This window comes from Mesoplodon mirus, assembly GCF_964341445.2.
Source record: "Mesoplodon mirus genome assembly, chromosome: 6".
NCBI classification, from domain to species: Eukaryota; Metazoa; Chordata; class Mammalia; order Artiodactyla; family Ziphiidae; genus Mesoplodon; species Mesoplodon mirus.
In genome coordinates, this window is record NC_138982.1 from 67,818,169 (window position 1) to 67,845,634 (window position 27,466).

At 37.3% G+C, this 27,466-nt stretch overlaps 2 protein-coding genes across 9 annotated transcripts in view; one reads left to right on the forward strand and one right to left on the reverse strand.

Moving 5' to 3' along the window:
* The first annotated feature begins 3,132 nt into the window (after positions 1-3,132).
* On the forward strand, positions 3,133-15,336 carry TRIM59 (tripartite motif containing 59). Of its 6 annotated transcripts, none has more exons than XM_082624646.1 (5): positions 3,133-3,255; positions 3,875-4,106; positions 4,221-4,291; positions 8,253-8,285; positions 11,810-15,336. In XM_082624646.1, exon 5 carries the CDS (start codon positions 11,813-11,815, stop codon positions 13,016-13,018), a length of 1,206 nt encoding a protein of 401 aa, XP_082480772.1. In that variant the 5' UTR covers positions 3,133-3,255; positions 3,875-4,106; positions 4,221-4,291; positions 8,253-8,285; positions 11,810-11,812; the 3' UTR covers positions 13,019-15,336. The 6 variants fall into 6 exon arrangements, 5 of the variants coding, with proteins under 5 accessions (XP_082480772.1, XP_082480773.1, XP_082480771.1 ...); XM_082624647.1 differs by having other exon boundaries at positions 3,875-4,023; XR_014294350.1 differs by lacking the exons at positions 3,875-4,106; positions 11,810-15,336 and adding an exon at positions 6,480-7,985 and having other exon boundaries at positions 8,253-8,275.
* Positions 15,337-15,518: 182 nt separating this feature from the next.
* The window catches only part of SMC4 (structural maintenance of chromosomes 4), a 35,290-nt gene continuing 23,342 nt past the window's right edge, over positions 15,519-27,466 (reverse strand). For all 3 annotated transcript variants that reach the window (XM_082625172.1, XM_082625173.1, XM_082625174.1), the window contains exons 15-24: positions 27,340-27,419; positions 26,328-26,480; positions 24,844-24,970; positions 20,822-21,011; positions 19,333-19,477; positions 18,882-19,055; positions 18,261-18,443; positions 17,895-18,127; positions 17,179-17,362; positions 15,519-16,700 (exon numbers count right to left, since the gene is read on the reverse strand). In XM_082625172.1, coding sequence (XP_082481298.1) covers positions 16,548-16,700; positions 17,179-17,362; positions 17,895-18,127; positions 18,261-18,443; positions 18,882-19,055; positions 19,333-19,477; positions 20,822-21,011; positions 24,844-24,970; positions 26,328-26,480; positions 27,340-27,419 — 1,622 coding nt within the window. In that variant the 3' untranslated portion in view covers positions 15,519-16,547. The remainder of the gene's footprint in view (positions 16,701-17,178; positions 17,363-17,894; positions 18,128-18,260; positions 18,444-18,881; positions 19,056-19,332; positions 19,478-20,821; positions 21,012-24,843; positions 24,971-26,327; positions 26,481-27,339; positions 27,420-27,466) is intronic.

A 27,466-nucleotide genomic window follows, 5' to 3' on the forward strand; every position in this document is an offset into this window, starting at 1 on the left:
CCATGCGCAGCAACGAAGACCCAACACAGCCAAAAAAAAAAAAAAAAAAAGTTAGCAGCATTTGAAATAAAATGATTCTTAAAAAAATAAATAAAATGATTCTTAATGATAGACAATAAGTGAAAGGGAAACTAGTTAGGAGGTAAACTACTGCTGAACAGAAGACATCCTTTTAGTTTTCCAAGCTGCATTCAGAGATACAGCTGAAAAGGACTGTGTGAAAATAAATTCTATGTAATATATTCTAATGTTTAAAACTGTGTAGTTTATATATTTTTAGGTACTAATATCAAATTTGGGCTCAAACTCAGTTTATTTAAGGCAATGCCAACATGGTCAGTAGGCTTTTGTCTTCTGAAGATGAGGTTTTTCTAGATTGCTTCTAAGATCTCTTCCAATTCCAAATCCCTGAGTCTGTGAACTCTACTGCATCATGCTGAGTGCTTTTTTTTTCCCAGATAAAATGACTTTCTCAGAACTGTTAAGTAAATCCTTCTAGCTCATTGTCCCTGACTCACTGCCACTGTAATCATGGCACCAGTTGTGGCTGTGCTTTCTTTGAAGTCCTAGAGATGAACCACGGGTGCCTTATAATTTGGAAAATCTCATGTTCTCTTTACTATAATTCTGTAAGGCCAATGTGATGGGAGACAACAGAGAGGTATTTTAACTCAGTAGCTATTCAAACCCCAAATCAGAAAGTGTTTTAGCTTGCCTACGGGGCACCTCTCTGTGACTGAGGCCTCCTGTTTTGGCTCTTGAGACAGAAGTAGAGAGTCTGACCTAAGCACCAAAGTTTGTCATAAAATTCATGTTTTTATTGCCTCCTCTTCGTATCACCTGTTAATAACTACAAAAAATTTCTCATCTTTTATCCTTTTCCTGTATTCTATCAAAAGGAGATTGGTGCAAGGATATAGGCAGAGACCCAAAGCAGCTGATCTTTCTCCCTCCTCACTTTTTTTTTGGGTGGCTGAGCACCTTAGCACCTCAGACTTTTAAGCTTATGGATTTTAGGTATGTACTTCTACATCTGAGTGTTACTCTTGTCTAGTCTTTCCAGGCCAACATTATCTTCTGGAGAGTGCATGAATCACAGTCCACAAACCCACGTATGCCAAGAGTTGACTGTTATTGATGAGGCTGCCATTGTTTTTGTAGGCTTCTGTAGCTCTCTGCCACTTCCTCGTCATGCTGGGTTATAGAAATTTTTGGTAGAGTTGGGAATCCATGGGCCTCTAAGCCAGTCTCCCTGTAGGAACAGATGTAGCCCTTCCTTTTAGGTGTCATAGCTTCCCTCCACTAGGTCCGATTAATCTCTATTTGGGGGCTTCTCTCTTTTTACTTCTCCCAAACATTCAGCCTCTTCCCTTCAATGTTATTTATCTCAGTGGATTGAGGGGATTGAGGCTTTTTGGAAAACAAATGCCAGTTAAGTCTAGTGAAAGGTACTTCTGCTTTCTTGCTACATACATAACTCTTTAGGTAAGGAAGTGCAGAGAGGAAAACACACGTGGGAAAAATTGTAGCTTAAAGCATTATTCAGCAATATTCATGCATTCTAGAGGCAATTACACTTAAAATTACAAAAAATATTAAGACTTTATCTTATTTTTAGAGAAATTTTAGGTTCACAGCAAAATTGAGGGGAAGGTACAGAGATTTCCCATATATTTCCTGCCCTACTCCCCATGCATAGTCTCCCACATTATCAACATCCTCCACTAGAGAGATACCTTTGTTACAAGTGATGCATCTACATGGACACATCATAATCACTCAAAGTCCATTGTTAACATCCGCCTTATACTTTTTTTAAAAAGAATATTTTATAGAAGTATACTGCATTTATTGCTATGGAAAGATTCACAACATATTGTTTTGACAGCAAGTTAAAAAACTGTTTATCAGGATGACTACAATGTTTAAATAGAAAACCTATGTGCATAATAAAATCTAAATGGATATATGCCACCGTGTAACAGTGGATACCTTGGATATCACTGGAATCCACACATCATAAGCAAACTCTTCAGCAGCTGAATTGGTGAAGACATCTGAGATGGACTCAGGACTCACTGATATTACTTTTATTCTGTTTAATATTTTTCTGTAATTTACTGTATAAGAAACTAAGACCTGAAAGTACTAGCAATACACAGTATAGAGAGGCTCATAGCTTTATTTAGCACAGCTGTAAATGACTTCTAACTACATTTTAGAGAGGGAAGCTGTGATGAGAGTGTCTTGCCATACAGCTGGATAAAGTTTCTGAAGAAAAAGAAACTGCGAAGGGGCTACTGAACTGTTTGCTTTCTAATTCTAAGGGTTAAGAAGGTGAAATAGGGACTTGGAGGAGAAATTGAACTGGAAGTTAGGACTTCTTTGCAACAGTCATTGCCTGGCAATAATTTCATAACGTGGAAAGAGGGGGCAGAGGTGGGAGGAAGAATAGGGAGAGACAGAGGGAGATAGTCCTAAATGAGTCCTAAGGTCCCAACAGCCCACAGTGATAGGTCTCCTTAAGTACAAGAGAGTTCTCAATAATCAGAAGCCCTCTCCTCCTATGCTGAACCAATGTCTCCAGATACCGTAAACAAAAGGAAACCCGGGCTTAGGGGAGGGCGGCGCTTGCCCACTGAGGTGCGTGTGCGCTCAGGAAGCCTCAGGGAACCTATTAAGTCACAATGCAAGATGCTGCGCTTTAAAGTCTAGAATCAGGACGTGCCGGCTTGGCCCCAGGTTAAAAAAAAAATAGCCCTATGAATCCTTTTTGTAAATATCGTCTACCTCAGCCAGGCCCCGCCTTTCCCAGGACGCCATCCCGCGGCCCCAAGAGGGACTCCAGGCCAGGGTCACTGCTGCCAAAAGTGTCCCCGTACACTGAAGCGCCCCCTGCGGCGCGCCTCTGGAGCTCCGGAGCGGCAGCCCGCACCTAGTGCGCAGGCACAGAAAGCTCGCTGCGGGCCTCGTGCCAAGTCCTAGCGATCACGCCCCCGCCTCGGCCCCAGGGGTCGGCGGTTTACTTTCGAACAGCGGCCCAGCGCTCTTCCTATTGGCTGATGCTATGCAGTTGACGGTTGCCGGGAGACTGCGCCTGCGTCTTGAGGCTCTCAAGCCCCGCCTCATCTCGGAGCCCGAAGGCCCTCAGGGCGGAGGAGGGAGGGAGGGAATCCGAGCATTTCTCAGCGTCAGCCCGCAGGCTGTGGAGCTCTGTTTCTGCTGCTGGAGTTGCCTCTTTTTACCGTCCCCACGGTGAGTTTATAAAGAGCTTCTCTTCGGTCCGAGAAGGCGGCTCTGGGTCCCTCTTCTTTCCCTGTAGCGCAGGCTGGTGTACTGCATGTGTTTGGGGCTTGGTGATGGAGACGGCTGGCTTGGGTCCCGCGTCTTGGGTCCCTCTTGTCCCAGGTGGAGAGTTTGGGAGACCTCGTTTTCCTCCCGCCAATAAGGAACTGCATTTCCGTGAGGGAGAAGGCCCTCTGTGGTGGGGAGGCGGAGAGGAGCTGGACTCCGCCGAGCTGGGCGGCTTCGCGGCGGCTCGGAAAGGAGGGCGCCTAGGCGCGTTGGGAGAGAGGCTCGGGAGGATTTGTCGTAAACCTTCGGGAAGGGGAAGGGCAAGGGCACTGATGTTTCGAGCCCCTTCTCTGGGAGGCGTTCTCATTGGACTTAACCGCGTAGGTGTAGTTATGCCCATTTTACAGATGTGAAACGTCAGTTCTGAGGGGCACTAGGTAAAACTGACCCAGGGTCTCTCAACATTTAAATGGCATAATTGAGAGATGAACAGACGTATTAATGGGTAAAACCTAAATCAAGATTTATAATTTTAAGCTGGCAAAATATTTCACTCTCATGGGTGCTTCTTGTCTTCCAGTTAACTTTCATCTGTCTAAAATGACCGTGAATGTTTGCTCCGTCATCACGATTGTTGGCTAATATTTTCAAGAGCTCATAAGATACTTGACACTATAAAAAGAGGTCCTTTGTGGCAATTAATTTGATCACAGACTTGGGATTTTCAAGGTACAGGTGATACCTCTCCTGCTGCACCACAGCTGTTGATATTTGTCGCTACTTTTAAAAAAACACAGTGACGCTTGGAGAAGGTAAACGTCAAAGACAGTGAAATTACCACGATATCATTCCCTATGATATCGTACTTAACATACGTTTTGAGAATATAAGTCTAGAACATTAAGATAAAATTATTTTTATTTTAGAATAAAAATAAAAGAATCTGAAAAAGTTGAAGACATATATTCAGTCTCCAAACCAGAAGGTCAACAAAGTGGTAAGTTCTGGGAGATTAAGTAAATACCAAAGAAATTTTCAGTAAATTTTTACTGAGTGTATGATTTAAAATGTAAGGGGAAAGTTTTAAATCTTTTGAAAAAAGGTGTGTATGTTGGTGGTGTATAAAATTCAAACCATATAGAAGGATCATAAAGTGAAAAGTAAACAACTCCCTTATCTCACCTATATCTTAAAGTTAGTCACTGTTAACTCTTGTTTACCCTTCTAGAAATCTTACAAGGATGTGTGCATCTTAATACAGACACACACATTTAACACATACAGATCTGCAAGTTGAATTTATTAAGTTATCTGGATACCTTTTTACCATGTATTTTCATATTGATCTGCATTCCATTTTTTTTTTTAAATAGTTCTTTTCTCTCTCTCTCTTTTTTTTTTAAAATTTTATTTATTTATTTATTTATTTATGGCTGTGTTGGGTTTTCGTTTCTGTGCGAGGGCTTTCTCCAGTTGTGGCAAGTGGGGGCCCCTCTTCATCGCAGTGCGCAGGGCCTCTCACTATCGTGGCCTCTCTCGTTGCGGAGCACAGGCTCCAGATGCGCAGGCTCAGTAATTGTGGTGCACGGGCCCAGTTGCTCCGTGGTATGTGGGATCTTCCCAGACCAGGGCTCGAACCCGTGTCCCCTGCATTGGCAGGCAGATTCTCAACGACTGCGCCACCAGGGAAGCCCTGCATTCCATTTTAATGACCAAGTAGCTATCCTTTAAAGTAAGGTACTATAGTTTATTCTGGCAAGACGAAATTTTGGTTTTAGGTGATGTTAGTTTTATTTATTTATTTTTTAAAATAAATAAATAAATTTATTTATTTATTTTTGGCTGCACTGGGTCTTCATTGCTGCGTGCGGGCTTTTCTCTAGTTGCGTCGAGTGGGGGCTACTCTTCGTTGCAGTGTGTGGGCTTCTCACTGCGGTGGCTCCTCTTGTTGCTGAGCATGGGCTCTAGGTGGGCGGGCTTCAGTAGTTATGCCATGCAGGCTCAGTAGTTGTGGCTCGCAGGCTCTAGAGCGCAGGCTCAGTAGTTGTGGCTCACGGGCTTAGTTGCTCCACGGCATGTGGAATCTTCCTGGACCAGGGCTCAAACCTGTCTCCCCTGCATTGACAGGTGGATTCTCAACCTCTGCGCCACCAGGGAAGTCCAGTGATGTTAGTTTTAACATTTCTTTTCAGCAAACATATTGCTGAATTTTTCCCACCAAATATATATGTATTTTTCACTTTCAAAAATATTTAAAAAAAGCAAAGAAAATCTTAGCTACTCGTATCAGTTCCTGGTTAAATTGCATTAATGGTTTCCTTTTTGGTTTGGGGAAACAGGTTGATGTCAAAATGCAGGAAAACAGTGTAAATGGGCAGAGTTAAAATCAGATCTGACCATAGGATTTTTTTTTGAAAGAATTAGGCGATCCTTCATTATTTTTGTACATTTATATGTACAAAAGTATTTTTAAAATCTTGCCCCATATTTATAGATGGCACAAATGTAGTATTTCTAAAGTAGGTCTTGAATTGCATAAAGTGTGCTTTTTATCAGGTAGGGCCACAAAGATGTGAGACCCAGCCTGGGAAGTGGCAGCTCTTGAATTTTCCTAGACTTATAGCTGACTCACGCTAAATCCTAGAGCAAGTCATCTAACTATAATGTGGCAAATTTCTCTTCAGAGGGTGTAAAATGTAATGAATGTTCTATAACCATTCATGTTTAGAGATGAAAGGCAATAATGCATTAGGGAATTAAAACTTAAAAGATAGTATACACAGGAGAATGGGTAATGATATGTTTGGTACTGCCCAGTTCTCCGTCATCTGCCGTCAGTGCTGCCCATCCATAATATGCTGGTTAGACATTATGGAGGCTCCATAGGAAATCGGCCCTCTGGAGAAAGACTGCATAAAAAGTTTAGAAATTCAGTAATGTGTTTGTTTTTGACACTTAAGCACAAGAAATTTGTGAAATAATTTATACGTAGATGATTTAGCTTCAGGTTTATTTCCGAGAAGATTTCTTTCTTACGTTCATATTTCTTGGTGACTTTTAAAAGGGAAGCAGGAAATCTTGAACTAAGTTATCAATTTGTACTTGGGCTTTTAGTACCCACTGGAGGAAAATAACATTTTACATGGGTTATTTTAATTTAATTTTTTTGTTTTTTAAAATTATAGGGCTTCCCTGGTGGCGCAGTGGTTGAGAGTCCGCCTGCCGATGCAGGGGGCGCGGGTTCATGCCCCGGTCCAGGAGGATCCCACATGCCTTGGAGCGGCTGGGCCCGTGAGCCATGGCCGCTGAGCCTGCGCGTCCGGAGCCTGTGCTCCGCAACGGCAGAGGCCACAACAGTGAGAGGCCTGCGTACCGCAAAAAAAAAAAAAAAATTATAGATTAATATAAATCAATTCTAAAATTAATTTGACGGGAAAGGCTGGTTAATAGGCAAGACACTTAAACATTTTTAAAGTTTTTTATTGTTTTGAAGCATACATAAAATTTACCATTTTAACCATTTTTAAGTGTGTAGTCAGTGGCATTAAGTACATTCCACATTGTTGTGCAACCATCACCATCTGTCTTCAGAACTTTTTCATGTTTCCAAAGTGAAACTGTGCACTCATTAAACAATAACTCTCCAGCGCCCCCGTAACCCCTGGCTTGTTTATTTAAAAAGCCAGCTCTTGGGTTTATCAACTCTAACAATTTTCTGTATTCTAATTCATGGTTTTCTTCATGCATTAGAATTGTTTTCTTCTGCTTTTCCTAGGTTCATTTTCTTGTCTCTTTTTTTTTAGATAAATCTTTTTTATATTACTTCTTTTGTTTGTTAATGAAAGTATATGGCTTCAGCTCTGCCCTGTAGAACTTTTTTTTAACCCTGTAGATTTTGCTAAAGAGTATTTTTATTATTTCACATGGATAAATTACATCTTGGCTGGGTATAGAATTCTTAGGTCATATCGTTTTCCTTCCAGATCCTTGTGGATATTGATTGCTACATGTCTTTTAGCATTCCTAGTTGCTTTGGAGATGTTCTGGTTATCTGCTGCTGTGTAACAAACGTCTGATGGTTTGGATGGCTGCATGTCCAAGATGGCTTTTTCACTCACATGTCTGGCACCTCATTGCTTCTCCTTTTGGCCTCTCTCATCAGCAGAGTAGCCTAGACTTTTCACGTAGCGAAGAGGCAGCAATCTGCTAGGCTAGCTAAGGGCTATACCCAGAACTGTCATAGTGTCACTTGTACTGTATCAGATTGGTCACAGCAGTCACATGTCCTGTCCAGATCTTTTTTTAAAAAAATTATTTATTTATTTATTTGGCTGCATGGGGTCTTAGTAGTTGCGGCACGCGGGATCTTCGTCACGGCATGCGGGCTTCTCTCTAGTTGTGGTACAGGCTCCAGAGCACACAGGCTTAGTTGCCTCGCAGCATGTGGGATCTTATTTCCCTGACCAGGGATCAAATCCGCCTCCTGTGCATTGGAAGGCAGATTCTTAACCACTGGACCACCAGGGAAGCCCCAAGCCCAGATTTTTTTGAGGAGAGAATAGATTTCGTCTCTTGATAGGAGAATACCAGCAAAGTCACATCATAGAACAACATGTGGGAGTTAATTGTTGTGGCCATCTTTGGAAATTATAGTCTCCCAGAGAATTCTGTATTTTGTTTTCCTTTTTTGGGTATGTTACTTTTCTTCCTGGATGCATGTGGGATTGTCTTTATTTATTTAAAATTTTAATATTTTTAATTGTATGTTAATAGTTGAAAGTAAAACAGAACTTAGGCTTATAATGAAAAACAGCAGCCTCCTGCCCTCACTCTCCCCACTCTTGATTCCTGCTCTCCAGAAGCAGTCCCTTCATTTCTTTTAAATATTTCTTTTGGTATTGCTTCTCTATTCATAAATAACTTGCTTTTAATGTGACTTCTTGATTTTTCACTTTTAGGCACGTATTGACTTCTTATAAGAGAAGATTAAGGTAAGTTCTTAAACTTTGTTTCCTTCCCTTATTCCCTCCTCCCAACATAATTTTGTCAGTTTCTTCGTTTGGGCTGTTATAACAAAAATACCATAGACTAGGTGGCTTAAACAACAGTCATTTATTTTTTTGCAGTTTTGGAGGCTGGGAAGTCCAGGATCAGGATGCTGGCAAAGTTGGGTTCTGGCGAAAGCTCTTCCTGTTTTGCAGGTGGCCATCTTCCTGCTGTGTCTTCACATGGCCGAGAGCAGAGAAAGAGAGGCAGCAAGCCCTGTATCTCTTCTTCCTATAAGGGCCTAATCTCATTCATGAGGGCTTTACTCTGATGACCTAGTTACCTCCCAAAGGCTCTACCTCATTAATACATTAAGGGTTACGATTTCAACTTACGAGTTAGGGGAGACACGTTCAATCCTTAACAGTCATGCTTTTTGGTAAAATCCATATTTAATATTTAAAATACTATAACTGATAGGACAGTTGAGCTATATAATGTCCTGTAGTATTTCCTCTTTTCATGATTCCATCACTTTTCCCTAAATTTAGTTTTCTCATTACCTCTCAATATGTTCAGACACATGAGATATTCTGTCAGTTCCATTTATTTACTTAAAAGCATTCCTTCTGGATTTCTGTCTTCTTCCTCCAGACTACTATCTCTCTAGGCTTGCTGCACAGTTATCCAGGACTTCATTTCATAGTTATCCTGGTGAGAATTATTGTTTTTCTTTTCTTCCTGCAGCAGCTTCTTTAGAAAGGGTGGGTGATGGGTGGTTCAGTTTTGAGACGTCTTGTGTTAAACTATCTTTAGACTACCTTCAAAATTTATTTACTTTGTCTGGGTATAGAATTTTAGGTTGGAAGCCATGTTTTCCCGAGAATATTGAAGAATTGCTTTATTGTCTTCTAGTTTCCAGTGTTGTTACATACACACAGCATAGCTAAATCCAAGATGTTCACACCAGAAAATATTCATAGGAAAAATTTTTTGCTCTTTTATTCCCTCAGGAGTCTAGGCTGGTTATGGAAAATTTCTGATGCATAAAATTTCATACTTGTTTCTGTAAAGAACTAGCCCCTAAGCATGATAGCCACCTTTATCTTCTGTTTCTCAGGCAGCAACCAGAGTTAGAAAGTTCCTGGCCTTACATAGTTATTTTCAACCAGGCTTACTTCTGTTAGCCAGTTCTGACTTAAATATTTGTTGCCTAAAATCAGTTTTTCATAAATCAGCTAGAAGAGGGTAGTCTTAGATTTGATTTCTGTACCTTCAAGTTATCTACACGTTTCTGATTAAATTTTGTTAAAAATTTTATGTGCTATGGAAGTAACTTTTGAGACCAGGATATTTGCTTCCACTTTATGTAAGTTTAAGGGATGATATTTTCTTTACAATATTGTTATTGAATATCTTCATTCTAAAGAAAGTTGAGCTTTTGGGTCCTTAAATGAGTTCCCAGGGAAAATGATTTCTAACTTTTTGACAAATATAGGACTTTGGAGGGAAAGGTTGGGTTCTGTTTTAGGGTTGATTTTTGGTACTTATATTAAATAACTCTAATATTAAATCTAAATTGAATATATATATCCAATGCTCAAATTTTATTCCTTTGCAAAGTGCTATTCTGTTTATTCTGTCATTATGAATTCTGACATCACTGAAATAAACTGAGAAACGTTTGTTTTTCTTGGGTGGTTTTTCTATTTCAGAGCTCTCTGTAGGTAAAGGGTAGTCATAAAGGCTTCCCAACATGTAGGCACTTAAATTTATCTGCAGTGAATGTCATCTTCTGTTGTCCAGTTACTTTTGTTTCCTGGAATGCCTCACAGTTCAGGCTTATTAGTCTCTCACATCTTGGCTCATTACGTTTCTTAATATTGTCAGTCTGGATGGAGTATTTTCTATTTTCTGATGGACTCTTGATAAAAGCTTTTCCTAAGCAGAGATTCTGCTATTAAAAAAAAAAAGAAAAAAAACCCCCCCCAAAAAACTAAGGTCTGGCATTTTATTAACATTGGTCTCTTAAGGGGCAGTGTTTATTCAACCAACATTGAGTGAATGCCTACTGTGTGTCAACTTCTGTGCTTAGACACAATTCCTGCCCTTATTGCAGGCTTATATTCTAATGTATTGAAAAACGTTACAAAATTCTTTATTTTTTTGACTGCGCCACGCAGCTTGTGGGATCTTAGTTCCCTGACCAGACATCGAACCCAGGCCCCGGTAGTGAAAGTGCTGAGTCCTAACCACTGGACCTGCAGGAATTCCAACAAAATTCTTTTAAATAAAATCCATCTGGGTTTCCCTGGTGGCGCAGTGGTTGAGAGTCCGCCTGCCGATGCAGGGGACACAGGTTCGTGCCCTGGTCCGGGAAGATCCCACATGCCGCGGAGTGGCTGGGCCCATGAGCCATGGCCGCTGAGCCTGCGCGTCCTGAGCCTGTGCTCTGCAACAGGAGAGGCCACAACAGTGAGGGGCCGGCGTACTGAAAAAAAAAAAAAAAAAAAAAAATCCAAGTGCTTGCTATAAAGTAGAAGTGCAGTGTTCAGTGAGATTAGGGGACCTAATCTGGGGGAGGAGGTGGGACTCAGGTTGAGACTTGAAGAATGAATGAGTTTGGTTTTGCAAATGGTGAAGATGAGGCGCATAAGAGCTATAAAAAGTCTGAAGAGGTTTTTGTTTCTTAAAAGTACAATTAGTTATTTGTAGATACTTCTAACAGTTTTTATAGAGGAGGATTTGGTAAGCTTTAGATTTTGCATGAATGGCACGTGGAAGGCTTGTTGGAAATATCAGTAATAGCTTGCCAAGACGTCAAGTTACTTGTGTCAGAGAGGGTCTCTGAACTGTTGCTGGATTTCTTTCATGAACGAAAGATGACTAATGCTGTTCTTTACCACTAATGCTCTAGTGGTCCGAAATTCATAATTACCACAATCAACACTTCATCTTTCAAACTTTTTTATCGCAAGGACTAATTCAGAAATATTACTCCCTTCCAAATCTTCAAATTAACATTACTTGATACTACTACACTGTGCTGATTCAGGGCTTTAGGCATACACACCAATACTCCAGTTCAAGAAGCTTGAAATTTATAGAACAGTTAGAAATTTAATAACTTACTTTAGAAACTGTGGTTGAGCCAACTGGAAATGTGAATTGAAGAATGTAATTTTGTTAAGAATTAACATTTTATTTCATAGAAATATTCAGTCTTACCTATTCATGATTTGTGTATAGTTTTGATTTTAGCATCTTAGATTGTAAAAAGTTGCACAGACTAGTTATAATCATTAAATAGACTTCAACAGAACACCCCAAAGTAAATAAGCTCTTAATGGTGATCAATTATTCAGTGTTAGGAATTGCATTATATAGAAAGCTAATTTTAAAAATCTTACTCTTTTAAATGACGAGTACAGTATATTAACAATTTGGAGGTTAACACCTAAAACTTTACATAATAATGTGCATCTGTCTTTGTTTTATGTAGAATTAAAATACTTTTTTCTCTTGACAGGAAATGCACAATTTTGAGGATGAGTTAACATGTCCTATTTGTTACAGTATTTTTGAAGATCCTCGTGTACTACCGTGCTCTCATACATTTTGTAGAAATTGCTTGGAAAATGTTCTACAGGCATCTGGTAACTTTTATATATGGAGACCTTTACGCATTCCACTCAAGTGCCCTAACTGCAGAAGTATTATTGAAATTGCTCCAACTGGTATTGAGTCTTTACCTGTTAATTTTGCGTTAAGGGCTATTATTGAAAAGTACCAGCAAGAAGACCATCCAGATATTGTCACCTGCCCTGAACATTACAGGCAGCCGTTAAATGTTTACTGTCTCCTGGATAAAAAATTAGTTTGTGGTCATTGCCTTACCATAGGTCAACATCATGGTCATCCTATAGATGACCTTCAAAGTGCCTATATGAAAGAAAAGGACACACCTGAAAAACTGCTTGAACAGTTAACTGACACACACTGGACAGATCTTACTCGTCTTATTGAAAAGCTGGAAGAACAAAAATCTCATTCAGAGAAAATGGTCCAAGGTGATAAGGAAGTTGTTCTCCAGTATTTTAAGGAGCTTAGTGATACATTAGAACAGAAAAAAAATTTTTTCCTAACTGCTCTTTGTGATGTTGGCAATCTGATTAATCTAGAATATACTCCACAAATTGAAAGAATGAAAGAAATAAGAGAGCAGCAGCTTGAATTAGTGACACTGACAACATCTTTACAAGAAGAGCCTCCACTTAAATTTCTTGAAAAAGTTGATGATGTCCGCCAACGTGTGCAGGTCTTGAAACAAAGACCACTCCCTGAGGTCCAACCTGTTGAAATTTATCCTCAAGTAAGCCAAGTACTGAAAGAAGAATGGAGCAGAACAGAAATTGGACAGATTAAGGAACTTCTCATTCCTGAAATGAAAATTTCTCCAAAAAGGATGCCATGTTCCTGGCCTGATGAGGAAAAAGAAGTTGGATTTTTTAAGATTCTAAACATTGTTATAGTTACACTAATTTCAGTGGTGCTGATGCTGATCCTCTTTTTTAACCAACACATAATGACCTTTTTAAATGAAATCACTTCAATATGTTTTTCTGAAGCCTCTCTATCTGTTTACCAAGGTTTATATAAGAATGTGCACGATTTAAAGAATATACTGTGTCACACTTTATATTTACTGAAGGAATTCATGTGGAAAATAATTTGTTGAAAATTCAAATCTGAATTGTTTAAGTAGGCTTATTCTGTACAGCAGAGACTAATGACCATTGCTAAATGGAACAATAGGGGTAGCATGGATAAATAAAATAGCAAGCTAAAGTTTATTAGAGTCGCAACAAATATAAATAATCCCTTTCATGCTTCTGTTGAATAGAAAATGTGTCATCAAAAGTTAGAAATGAGACAGAATGTCTCTCGTTTTCTGAAAACCAGACCAAAATCCAGTAATTACTTGATTTTGAGTATTATCCCATTTTTATTGGTTTGAGAGGTTGACTTAGTATCACTGTGATATTTAAATATTCTTGTACCAATATTATCTTTTAGCATTATATACTACAGTGGTTGGTTCTGCAGTTCTTTGTGTATACGTAGCTTTTAATTAAAAGATGGCAAAATTCCAAAAGGTATAAGCTTGACACTTTTGAGTGGACAAATAAGGATGGTGAGAAGAGATTTTAAATTCAAGTAGCAAAGTCTCGTAGTGAGAGTGGACTGCTTACATTAAAGATGTGTTTGATCTTATGTACCTGATCCAGACATTAATGTGTTTTAGGTAGATTTAAGAGCTCTAAAATGCATTCACTCCTAATAAAACTATTGCTTTGGGAAACCTAAAGTGCCATTAGGGACCAAACAGTAACATTCCCTAGTACTTATTATTCTATGGTTTGTGTAAATTTATTTTAGGATTGTATTTAACTTTTGTGTAGTCTTAGTCATGTCAGTCAAATCAGTTCTTGGCTAAAAACTCTAAAACATGTTACTAGAATGGAATATTGATATATCCCTCCCTCATATTGTCTTAGATTTTCTGTTGAACTTTCTCTTATGCTAATGCCAAAGTACCAATAATTCGATCTTATTTTCTTGAATTGTGTTATAAAGGGAGCCTACTTAGTTATTAAGTCAAATCCCTTTTAGTTTCCTTTTTATTAACAGGGACTGAACCGTGGTGCTTGTGGTAGGACTCTTAGCCCTTTTGTCCTTGTAACCCTAAGTACAAGCTCACTCACTTTCCAGAAATTCCAAATTGGCTGTAGCTCTTGGATCACATATTTAGGAGCCTTACTTTAGTTCACAGATTTTCCAGGTCAGATTAGGTCCTATAGCTGTGACTGTACTCAGGGCACTAGTTCTAAAATACTCCTTAGTGTCTTATCTACTGAGAACAACTCTGAACACTAAGGTGGCTGGCTGTATTGTCAATTTATGGTCAGAATCAGAATAGCATGACTGTTGTGTGGGCAAAGAACATCTGGAGGTGGAGGAGGTATATATTCAGCTTACCAACTAACTTTAGACTGAAGTTGCATCGACTTGATTAAAGTAATAGTTATAACACAAAAATGCCACATACTTTTTGGAATACGTATAAATATTAGTAAGCACTGAAATGTTAGGTATTATGTGTCAAAATTGTAATCTCATATTTCTCATGTGTATTAATCCTCACTTTTGTAGATTAGGAAACAGACACAAAAGTAAATTGCTCAAGGCCATGTATCTAGTATATGAGAGACTCCATGTATTCTTTTCAGAGTTCATCTGTCGTGCTACATTTTTAAAGGATTTAAGCCAAGATTTTTAAATCTAATATATGTCTATGAATCACAGCTAAAAACTGAAGCATTTTAAGTTTGACCTTAATATTTTTTGTAACTTGCCAGTTTTTAGTAGAACTTCACTGTTGGATAAATTTTATGCAGTGTGCATGACTATAGTCAAATATACAAATAACTGAGTCTTATACATGCTCTTCTCCTTTTTGTGTTTTTATCAGGAGGATGAGACTGCAAAATTTAAAGTATGTAATCCTGAAATATTTCTAAGTTTTTATGTATAACAAAAGTGTATATTTTAATAAACTCATTTTGATATAAGCATTGAGTGGCTTAATAGGGCAGTCAAACTCAGGAGTGGTTGCTTTGGAATTTCCACATGGGCTACGGGAATTATCTATCTACTTTAACTCTTTGAAAGTTAGTACTGGGCTTCCCTGGTGGTGTAGTGGTTAAGAATCCGCCTGCCAACGCAGGGGACACAGGTTTGAGCCCTGGTCTGGGAAGATCCTGGAAGATCCCACATGCCGCGGAGCAACTAAGCCCGTGCGCCACAACCACTGAGCCTGCGCTCTAGAGCTAGTGTGCCACAATTACTGCCCACGTGCCTAAAGCCCGTACTCCGCAACAAGAGAAGCCACCGCAATGAGAAGCCTGTGCACCACAACAAAGAGTAGCCCCCGCTCTCAGCAACTAGAGAAAACCCACGTGCAGCAGCGAAGACCCAATGCAGCCCAAAATTAAATAAATGGATAAAATAAAATAATTTTTAAAAAAGTACTAAGCTTTACTCCATTGGTTATTAAAATATAAAAATATTAAATTCCATTCACCTCTGTTCTCACCAATGAAAAAGCCCTTGATTATGACACTTTTTTCTAGTTACTTTTCCCTTGTATAATCTTGATTTAAAACAAATGACCATACTTGAATTATAGATCTTGCTTTATTTAAGTCCATGCTAATGTATTTACACTTTAACGGTTATATTATGATACAGACTGTCTTTGTTGGGTTTTAGTACCTAAACAATACTGCACTGAACATGGTAATTTTTAATTTTAATTCCTCAGGATCAATATTCTAGAAACTGAATAGGGCAGACTTTGATTCAATACCAAAATTTCTTCTGAAAACCAAGTGGTTGCTGGCTTACTTCCAGTAGCATTATAATATTCTTGGGCTAATACAGTGTAACACAACAACAAAAAACCCTTGACAACTTGATGGGCAAACAGCACTCCATCTTACTTGCCATTTATACTAAGGAAATTAGTCCTTATACACTTTATTCTTTTTCTGAAGTGGGTATTTTTCCTTTTCAACTAATAAGATATCCAAGTTATTTCAGACATATTTGCTGACCCTTTTTGCAAGTGTTTTAAACAGTCAAGCATATCAAATTTTAGAAAAGAATACAATATTTAAATTCTCATCCTTATAATTCAGAATGACGGTTTAAAAAAAATGTTCCTAGTATTTGGGTAATAAATAGTGACTCTCTAAATTACTAAGTGGAATACCTTAAAAATTTTACTATAGTAGCAGTTGATAGGCTTCTCCAGCGTAGATCAAAGGTCCATGACAGTATGCTGTGTCTTGGTAACATGATCTAGTTTAGAACTGTACTGTTCACTTTTAACTCTGCAGGTAGCAGTTTGGGGCTAAGGGTAAGTCACCTGACCCCCCCCCCCCCAGGCATCTTATTTTCTCCACAGTCTGCTGCTTACAAAGTTGTCAGTTTCTTACAATCTCCTAGAAGCAGGTATAGAGAATATTTTATTAGACTTGTAACATGTCTCTTAAGTAACAGCATAAAATAGAAACTAGTGATATGATCCAGTTTAAGAATATGTATTTTATATAATTTATAACCCTTTACAAATAGGAAGTCAGTAAATACAGTCCGCTGAATCTGTGGTGATTCAATCTGAGAAACCTTCAGTATAAACAAGTTTAGCAAAGTCCTTTAGATGCAATTTCTTTTGGGTTTACTGCAACACTTTTTGTTATATTGTATGTCTTGTAAATTCCAATAAGTCTATCTGAAATCTCAAACATATTATTTCGAAGAGAAATTATTATGAACTGGGCATTTTTTGTTTGTTCCTAAAGAGAACGAAAGAATAAATTAGAAAAATTATACATATATTGTAAACATATAAATCATATAATAAACACCTCAGCTTTACTTCCCGGAAATATTTCTCGACAGTAAATTCAACATGACATTGATAATTAACATGAAGAATGACAACACGGATAATTCATGAAACAGTATTTGCGTTTGAGAAGAATTCGGGTATTTGGAAGGATGGTTGCCTAGAATTCTTCTAGTAGAAAAAAGATATAGAAAAAAAATTTCTAGCTGTGTTTCTGCTACTAATTTACATTATCCATTTATATTTCACTTTTCCAAAATGGAACTATTTGGCTTAAATAAAGGATGTGGTCTCCTTTAATACCATGGGATGTGGAATTAGAGAACAGGGAAAAAGTTCAAAAGAAATAAGTCTAAGAATTTCATCTGTAATGTTTAGGGAACCCATAAAATTTTCAGAATGAAAAGCTCTAAATGATTACTTACATATATATAAAATGCAACAATGGAAACATTTTTGAAATCAAGGGCTGCATCAATCTCATCCATGAAGTACAGGGGAGTGGGTTTGTAGTGGTGAAGAGCAAATACTAAAGCCAGTGAACTAAGTGTTTTCTCTCCTCCTGAAAGGTTGAAGATCTTCTTCCAACTTTTCTTAGGTGGTCGGACACTGAAATAATTAAGAAAATCTCATTAGTCAAATTAGTTGTAAAGCTAAATTAAGACTTCGTGATTTGTTTCCCATAACTGGCTTCTACCACCTTCCTTGGGAATCTCTAATTTCCTTTTCACAAATATAAACTTTTGAGGGGTTCTTTTATAAACATGTTATTGGAAGATGAACACATAGGAACACCTGACAAAAATTTAAGATTTAAACAGCAAGCCAATAAGTAATTCTTGGTATTTTCCCTCTGTTTCCAATGCACTTTTTGCTTTGCAATTTTAAAATCCGTATGTTAGATTGAAATGGCTCAAAAATTAAAAGATGAACTAGACAAATACTCTGTAAAATCAAGTATTTACTGTTTGCCTAGAATTTATGCTGTAAACTAATATCTAGGCAAACTAGTATTTATGAAATAAAACAAGTTGTACATCTAACCTTCACATCCCACCCCTAAAAAAATACTGAGTTTGGAGAATAGGTAGAGAGAGATAACAGAAGAATCCGAAACTCAGTATACAGCATAATTACAAACCTGAACATGATTCCTTCAGAGAAAGGATCCAAGCTGTCTACAAGCTCCAGCTCAGCATCACCTCCCAAAGTAAGCATCTGGTAATTTTCCTTTAATTTATTTGTTATTATATAAAAACCTGCCATGAATTCATTAAGCCTTTGTTTCCGAAGATCTTCATATGCCTGTCTAAAATTATCTCTTTCATGAGTAATTTTGTCCAATTCTGCTACCCGTTGTAAATATAATTCTTCCTATGAAAAGAATGAGAAAAACATCAGTTATACATTTGAGATGAGAAATAACACTGCTAATTATATAAAACAAAGGCCACAATTTAGGCTAAGGTCTAGAGACCTTCCTGACTATTACACAGTTTATTTGTACCTTCTTTTTATACTCTGCAATGGCACCAAGGTTTGGTTTCATTTCATGACACTGGGCTTCCAAAAGTGCAATTTGATTTGTTATAGAATCTGGGTCCTTGATTGCTTCAAGATCTTCTGTGCTTAGAAGTGGAATCTCTTCAACAGGATTATCTTCTATGGGATGCAATGATATTTTTGAAATCTAAAAGTTTAAGTTAGATCAGTGTTAGAAAAGGCATAGTATTATAATTCATTGTTAAACCTCACAAATTAATAATAACAAACTGCCTATCAAAACGACGTATACTAAGGAGTGGTAACTAATTTGTGTATCAACTGTGTTTCAAAGGACTTCAAGAAAAATAGTTGTAGTGTTCCCGGTGTTCATGTAGCCATTTGTTAAATCTCCGTTATCAGCCCTGGGGTGAAAATGTTGACTAATTCTGACAATTATGCGTATTTTTCTGTATATAATAACTCCTATATACTGTTCATTTTGTCCCCTATAAACCTGAGAAGTGATTATACACTATGAAATTAAGAATCACAACATACCTCAAAAACACAAAAACAAAAACCCTAACCTTTTTTCATAAAGGATATCTTAAAGTTACATTTAACTATCCATAACAATTCTCACCTCTTTTTGCCAGTATTTTATTTTAGAATTATGTTCACCAATATGACCATCTACTTGTTCAAGTTTTAACTTAATACTAAGTGCATCTTTTTGAAGAGCATGTTCATTTTCCTGAATTACTTTTAGTTCTTGAAGTAGGTTACGATGTTCTTTCTGGATCTCTGGTAAGGACTCCTAAAAACCAAGAAGAAATGCTACAGATATGATCTTCTCAAACAGAACAGGGATTTTCACATTACAAAGATGAAGAAGCGAGCAATCTCTCCCCACGCCCCTTCCATTTTAAATGAAATGTTTTTATTTACAGAAAAGTTACAATACAGTACTCATTTTTATTGTACAGATGAAAGTTAATACAAGTTTAACTTGCTGAGTGCTTACTAGGCAAGGTATTGCTATCTATAAATCCTAATTGCTTGAAATACCATCCTCTCCCCTCTCCATGTCTTACCTCTGCAGCATTTGTATTCTTTACGACCTCTGCTGCTTTGTCTTCAAGACTTTTTAGCTCTGCTGTTAAGTCATCTACTTCTTTCTCAGTATCTTTTATTTCTTTCTCTGTGCGAAAGACAGAGTCTTGTGCTTTTTTAAGATTTCTAAACAAGCAAAATCATATATTAAAAATGTGGTAATGTGTGATTTGTTATTCTGCTTCTGAAAACCTACCAAAGAACTTTTCATGACATTAATGTAACATTTTTTTCTATCACAGATTTTAAAATTTATGATTTACTAAAATCCTTGAATTGGTTTTTTATGTTTATACATACACTTGTGGGATATTGTATATTTTATTAAACTCTCAGTATAAATTAATAAAACTTCTTTATATAGGCTTTTAGACTTAGACTATGAAGCAAAATTGTTCATTGGATTATTATATTCTTATCATTTTCTTGTCAGATTGGAGATTCTTAAATCTTTACACCCACGAAGCTATACCATCAAGTAAATAAATACGCCCTGGTTCAAGTCAGGGCAAACAAGTGTTTTTGGCAGGGTGGAGCGGGGAGGAAACTGGACACATGACAACACACACACACACATACACACACACACACGACTATTTTTTCCCTTAATAAAGTGACTTCTATTTTGACTGATAACTGTGTTTAGGCAAAACATATGGCTTATTAGCACCTTATCTTTGAACAAAAGACACTGTAATAACGGAATAACCAGATAATCAAATGTGACTAATGTTATAATTTTAAGACAAAAGAAACAGCTGTTTACATTTCAACATTTGTATACATACTTAGCTTTAATTATTTTAGAAATACTTTAATACTCTGAAAATTAATTTAAAAAAGGATCTATGTTATGAACGTATTAAAAACTTTTTGTGACAATGGAATAATCTAGTTAATTAAAAGTTTAAGTTATTAAAACAATTTTGCTAAGAAATCTCAACCTTCTTATTCTCCTAAAACCTAGACCTATTTCAATGAATCACTCTCTACTCCTTTAAGCCAGAGAAATGAAACTCTGACTTCTATGTCCCCACAACTTGGGAATTATATAACCACATTTTGCCAAAGCATACCCATTTTATTTTTTTGCGGTACGTGGGCCTCTCACTGTTGTGGCCTCTCTCGTTGCGGAGCACAGGCTCCGGACGCGCAGGCTCAGTGGCCATGGCTCACGGACCCAGCCGCTCTGCGGCATGTGGGATCTTCCCGGACCAGGGCACGAACCCGTGTCCCCTGCATTGGCAGGCGGACTCTCAACCACTGCACCACCAGGGAAGCCCCCGTTTATGTTTTTAAAAACTAGTCATATGATGTTTATTATAGGTGTCCACCTATTACACTCCTATTAGGTAACAACATGTCAGAAGGGCTTAATAAGTAACAGTAACAGAAACATTTAATGGACATTAAGTTTAAATATTAATGGGATGTAGGGAAGAGGAAGACAGGGTAGTATGCATACTCTACCTGTCAGCAGTCTTGATTGCTACTTGGGCTTTAGTAATAGCAGAAGCACATTCATCTAATTGTTTGTTTATTTTATCAAGCTTGTCTTGTTGGGCCTTGAGTTTATGGTTATTGATTTCTAAGATAATATTGTGTAACCTTTTAACCTCAGCTTCCACTTTACCAGCTCTCTCAGCCACACTGTTGTACTCTGGAAAAAAAAAAAGTGAAATTAATTTGTGTTTCTACGCTAATGAGCATCACTTGTTAGATGTAAATCTCTTCAGTCAATATGACAACCTGATGCATGCCCAAGAAATTTTAGACATTTAAGGAAAAGTACCTCAAAAAAAAAAAAAACAACCCCAAACACAAAACCAGAATGCCCTATGTCAAAACAAATGGTGTTATATAACAACACATGGTTAAATTCTCTGGCTCAGCTGTGAACATAACCCACTTAACTCTTACTGGCTTCATGCCCTGAAGCTCTTTCAAAAGTTTTCAGGGTACTTTGACTATTGGTCTCATAATGATTTTTACTCTTAGATAGACTATGTGCCTGACTACTGCCCGGGGTGAAGAAAATTGTGGTTGTTTTATTCTGCTAACCTAGAGTTCTCCTCCATATGTTATAACAAAAAAAGTGGGGGGGATAGGATGAAGTGGCACTCTTCTCTGTGGCCCAGAAAGTTGTGACACTTCCTAGAGTCCCTTGTACCTAGGGTTCAGACATAATTAAGTCCATTCAATCAAAAAAAAATTCACATAATTTGGATAGCAAAACTGATGAATTGAGCATGTTTCTGCTGGCAGTCATGGAAAAGTCTGAATTTTCTTGGTGGTGTTAGAGGCTCTGGTGTCCCGTCAAAAGCTTTGTGAATATTGACAGGCAATGGCATTAACTTTGACGGTGTAGATTATAGTAGGTACAATGTGCTTCTGTTGTTGGCAGTTGTAGTGTCATCTTCCCAATTTGGTATTTATTTATTTATTTGGCTGTGCCAGGTCTTTAGTTACGGTATGCTAACTCTTAGTTGCGGCACGTGGGATCTAGTTCCCTGACCAGGGATCGAACCCAGGCCCCCTGCACTGGGAGCGTGGAGTCTTAGCCACTGGACCACCAGGGAAGTCCCTCATCTTCCCAATTTGAGAGATGACCTTCCAGTTGTAGAAGAGGCAGTATAGTTCCTTTCATGGTTCTACAGAGTAGCTCTGGAAATTATTCTTGATGTTCAACCTAGAATTTCTTAAGCCATCACAGCGATTCTGTAAATAATCTTTTACTCTGTTAAACACACACACACACACACACACACATGCACACACAAATCATATCTGTACTAACCAGAGTGGATTCTGTTCTCCATATTTGAATCCTAATCACTATACAATATAGGAAGGATGAAAGGTGGCAAAAAGGTAAGGAGCTCAAGCTTTCAATATCTATGTCTAGAAAAGTAAGCAAAAACAGAGCCAACTTATGGAAAGAGACTCCCATAAAGCTCCTATGGGAGGTGTATATCAATACATTTAGCATAGGGGAAAGGAGGTAGGATGTGCTAAGAGGAAAAGATTAGATAAAGACTTAACTGTTGTTCCTCTAGATTGTCTCTTCTCTCCTGTTAGGTAGATTGGAATTTCAATATTCTCCAAATCTCACAACTTAGTATTCATCTTTTTGTCCTACATTATCAGAGAATTCTTTAGTCTGATCTTTCAAACTCGTCTAGTGAGTTTAACTCCAACCTCTATTCCTTGTATTTCTGAGATCACCACTTGGCGTTTTAAAAAAACAAAGCAAAACAAAACCCTGTCCTTTTTTGGTCTTCTGAATCCCCTTTTCCCTCTAAGGATACTAAGATAATGTATTTATTGAAGGAATTGTTTTGCTCAAAGTGGCGATGTTCTCTGTAGTTTAAGTTCCATTTAGGCTGTCTGTATGCTCAGCTCCCTTGTGGGGTAGAGTACCAGCTGCTGTGGGGTCTGGCATCATGACTTATACTGAGGGATGGGCCAGGTATGCAACTGGGAAGGGTTCCACCCTACAGAACATCTTCTTCCTTATTTTCAAGTACCTAACATGCATTAAAAATCCTTTTCCCTATCTATAGTAGCATGTCTATTAGAAGTAGGAGGGGAAAACTAACATCAGATAGTCTATAATTTTGAAGTCACTATTTTATACCACCTTGCTCCCCTTACTCTATTCTCTACACAACAGCCAGAGATTTTTAAAATCTAAATTAATGTAAAATGAAATATTTAATCTTAAAGATATGCTTGCAGAAATGGGCTTCCATATTAGATATTAACAGAGTCTACTAATAATAGCCAGTGTTTCCATGAGAAGAAATATATATGGGGCTCCTAATAAAGTCAAGGATTCCCTTTCAAACAAGAATACAGATTCCTGTAGTCTCTCTGTGAAAGTGCTGCTATAAATGACAAAGATACACATTTTTTGTTTTAATTGACCATTAGGTTCCATCAAAGCAATCACAACAAATATTGTAGGTATTCTGGGAAAGGAGGGGTAGGGTGAAGTCCCTGTGTTTCCAAGGACAAAATATATACCCAAAATAAATGCAAGGGAAAAAAAGTCCTGTCAGATTATATCACTTCCCTGTATATGACTTTCCAATGGCTTTTAATTTCACATGGAGGCAGGGCTTATAAGGCTCTACATTATCTGGATTCTTCCATCATTTAAGTCTAGCCACTCTGGCTTCCTAGTGTTCCTAGAAACTTCTGGCATACTCCTTCCTGCCCCAGGGCCTCTACTTACTCTACATTCTTCCTGAAATGCTCTTCTCCCAAATATCCACATGTCCACTCATACTTCCACTGGGTCTCTGCTCAAGTATCTCTAGTAGTGGCCTGTCTAACCACTGTGTCTATCTGAATCCCCATCCCATCCTGTTTTCCTGGTTTTACTTTTATCACCTAGCACTACCTGATACAGTATGCAATGTATTTGTTTATTATCTTCCCCATCTCTTAAGTGTGAGTTCCTTGAAAAGAGGGCCTTTATTTTGTTCACTGCTTGACCAACAGCACCTAAAACAAAGCTTGGCCAGTAGCAGATGCTATCTGAGTGAATGCCTCAATATTAAAAACGTAGATAAATATGACCACAAAAATAAAAAAACTAATACAGCTATATATTAATATTCAATGTGCCCAGTGGACATCTGTCTGCTTACAATCTTTTTACCTCTTTTTCTTTTGGAAGAAAACTCGACCTCATTTTTTGAACATTTGGATAATTGCTCCAATTCCAGTTCATCTAGTTCTTTTGGATGAACAATAAGTATCTGCTTTCCTTTGCTCATGAACCAGACTGTAACAAGGGTCTTTCTTGAGGACATGATGAAGGCTCACTGTGTTTGCTGGTGTCCCTAAGATACTGTGTAACTCACCATTACCTCCTCATGCAATAAGATGCACATCTACCTATGTTTAATTGAAGCCAACATGGAAATAGAAGCATGGGCTGCTCAAGTGCATGATCAGAGGATTTTAATGTCAAAGTCAATTCTGACTGTGAGCCTATGAACTAATTCCCTTTCTTGCTGAAAGATTCTGGTAGAACACTTATATGTTTATATACAAGAAGAAAAAGTTCTGGAAGGAAAAATGTGTTTTCTCTAAGCTCTCAAGCAAATAAAATAACTACTATCTTGAAGGGTCCTTAGGAAGACTGGGCCAAAGTATACAAAACATAAAATTAAAAGCATGGGTATCAGAATCAGACTGCCTTGTTCCTGAATTCCTATACCACCACCATATGCTATGTGACCTTGGCAAATTATATAAACCATTGTGCCTCAGTTTTCTTATCTGTCAAATGAAGTACTTAATAGTAATTTATAACCTTCTGAGAAATAAAAACAGAAACCATAAAACAGAGTGGTCACTTGTCTATAATATATGAAATCTGCTACTTTTTATTCTACAAACTGCTATCTTAAACATGCCAAATATTACAAACCTGTTTTTGAATACACAGGGGAGAAAAAAGTGTATATCCTTAAACATACCTGTCTTGAAAGCAGTAACATTTTCTTCTAGCAATTTCTGCTTTTTTTGGTCAGGGGCTGTAGCAAGTACATTAGCTTCAAGTTCCTTAACTTGGACATTCAAATATTCTTCTTGCTCTGATAAACGCTACAGAAATGTTTTAACATTCAAAACTGTTAGTATTTTAAACTTACTAACAATAACATTTGCTTTAAACATTCCGAATTTAAAAAAAAAGGTACTTAAAATCTTTAAGAAAGAGACAAAAACTAACAAGAAAGGGCAGAAAACACGAACAATTAATATAAAAATCGAAAATGGCCAAAAAAACGCATGAAATGTATACACTCATTATGAAGATAAATTAAAATGCTATTTTTTAGTATTTACATCAGATTAGCAAACTTACAACAAACTGAAGAGTACCTAGTGTTCAAAGACTTGGAAAAATTATTTGCATATGCTACTATGAGTAAATGAATTAGAACCGTCTTTTTGAGAACAATTTGGCATTATGCAACAAACACCTAAAACACTGTACACATACTGGGTAATAATTATAGTTTTAGAACTCTAACCTAAGGAAATAATTGGATGAGTGTATTAAGGTCTGCCTAACAAGGATATTTAAAACACAGCAGTGTACATAGTCAACACAGGAAAATATTTATCAAATTGTGATATGAACAAAATACACCAATACAATTGCACATAAAGTAAATGTACATTGGCTTGGAAAGAAAACTGTAATTAATAAGTGAAGAAAAGTTAATAAGACTCATTAAAAATCCATATGCAAATTTAATATGTATATCAATATCTACCATATAGATAAACACGTACATGCAAACTAGACACACTAAAAGTTGAAGGACATACATAAAAATTTAAGGTGATAATCTTTTGGGTATTTTCTAAAAACTGTTTTCTGATTTTGTTTTTTAAAAGAGACTGTGGGGCTTCCCTGGTGGCGCAGTGGTTGAGAGTCCGCCTGCCGATGCAGGGGACACGGATTCGTGCCCCGCTCCAGGAGGATCCCACATGCCGCGGAGCAGCAGGGCCCGTGAGCCATGACCGCTGAGCCTGCGCACCTGGAGCGTGTGCTCCGCAGTGGGAGAGGCCACAACAGTGAGAGGCCCGCGTACCACACACACAAAAAAAATAAATAAAAGAGACTGTGGGCATGTATTGCTTTTTTGTAATTAAGAAAACATTCCACTTTGAGAAGAGAATGAAATAAAGGGTCACATAGTTGCTAAGGGAAGACATATTTCTATGGAGTACAAATGGAAACCAGAAATAGCTGTGGTTGGAGCAAACACTGTGACAGGGTGTTTATCCATTAGTACTCAGGGAAACAAAATCAACAGATGCACCTTACACCTAGAGACCCAGCCTCCTCCACCCCCCCTTATATTTTAAAATTATAAGCAAACAGCAAAATGTTTCTGCCAAATTGCTGTTGAATTCCAATAGTTTCAGCTAATATTGATTAAAAAAGTACCTGGATGCTTGCAGTAAACTTTTCTAGTGTATTCCTCATTTCTCGTTCACTATGCTTTAACTTAACTACTGCTTCTTCCAGTTGTACTTTCTGTTCCTGAATTTGCACTGCTTTTTGAGAGTCTCTCTGCAACTGTGATTCCATTTTATTTACCTACAAAGAAGAATACCAGTGAAATAAGTTTATTCTAAGAGTCATTTCAGATTAACAGCAACTTATGAATGAAGAAAACCCAAATTTCTGATCTTAAAGACCAGAAACAAACCAAACAACCCAGTTCTAATTCCGAACCTAAAGCTTAGGAGATGGTCAACTAATTTCTGCATCATAGAATCAGATGAAGAGACAATTTTAAGTGTTGTATAGTCAATTACTATTACAATGAAGGTATACTACGCAAATATTTAAGTGGAAAAATATTAACTATTTCAAAATATGAAAAAAAATCAAGCCACAGCTCTTCAGAAAAAGTTAGGTATCCAGGACATCCAAGTACATATTTTTAAGGAAGAAAAAAGTATAGTGTTCTGAGGGTGATAATGGAACACAGCAGTATTTCCTGAGCATTTTGACATTCTCTTATACTTCTGGACATATAAAATATTTTGAAATAAAATTTGGAAACATGTATCAGAAGTCTTTGCTATATTTAAAACTTAAAGAATTATGTCGAAATAGAAAAGATAATTATATAATACATCAGTAACCATGTGAAGAAACAAATTAAATGTCAAACATTAAGTAAATGGTTAAATTATGATATGATCCAAATGTCATAACAGAGAAAGATATATATGTTGAGCATATATTTTTAAATTAACATACTTTTAGAACTTTCACAGGTTTCATATAAAATCCCACAGCTTATATACTAGTCATTTAGAGAAAATTCAATCTGTTAATTGAAAATTTGATTACAGTACATTTAAAATAGCAGAATTTTACAGTATGTTACATATCAGTAAAACTGCTTTAACAAAAATGTCTTGACTATAATTTTGTACATGCTGACCTCTTCTTCTGAGATTTCAACAACAACTGATGAACCCATCCTTCCTTTCATTACTTTGCTTCCACCACCAGTCATTGTACCTGGAGAACAGAGGAGAGAAGTCAGACTTAGATGTCTCCCCCAACAA

Coding starts and splice junctions, on each gene's coding strand:
- TRIM59 (XM_082624646.1), top strand. CDS start 11,813: ATGCACAATTTTGAGGATGAGTTAACATGTCCTATTTGTTACAGTATT.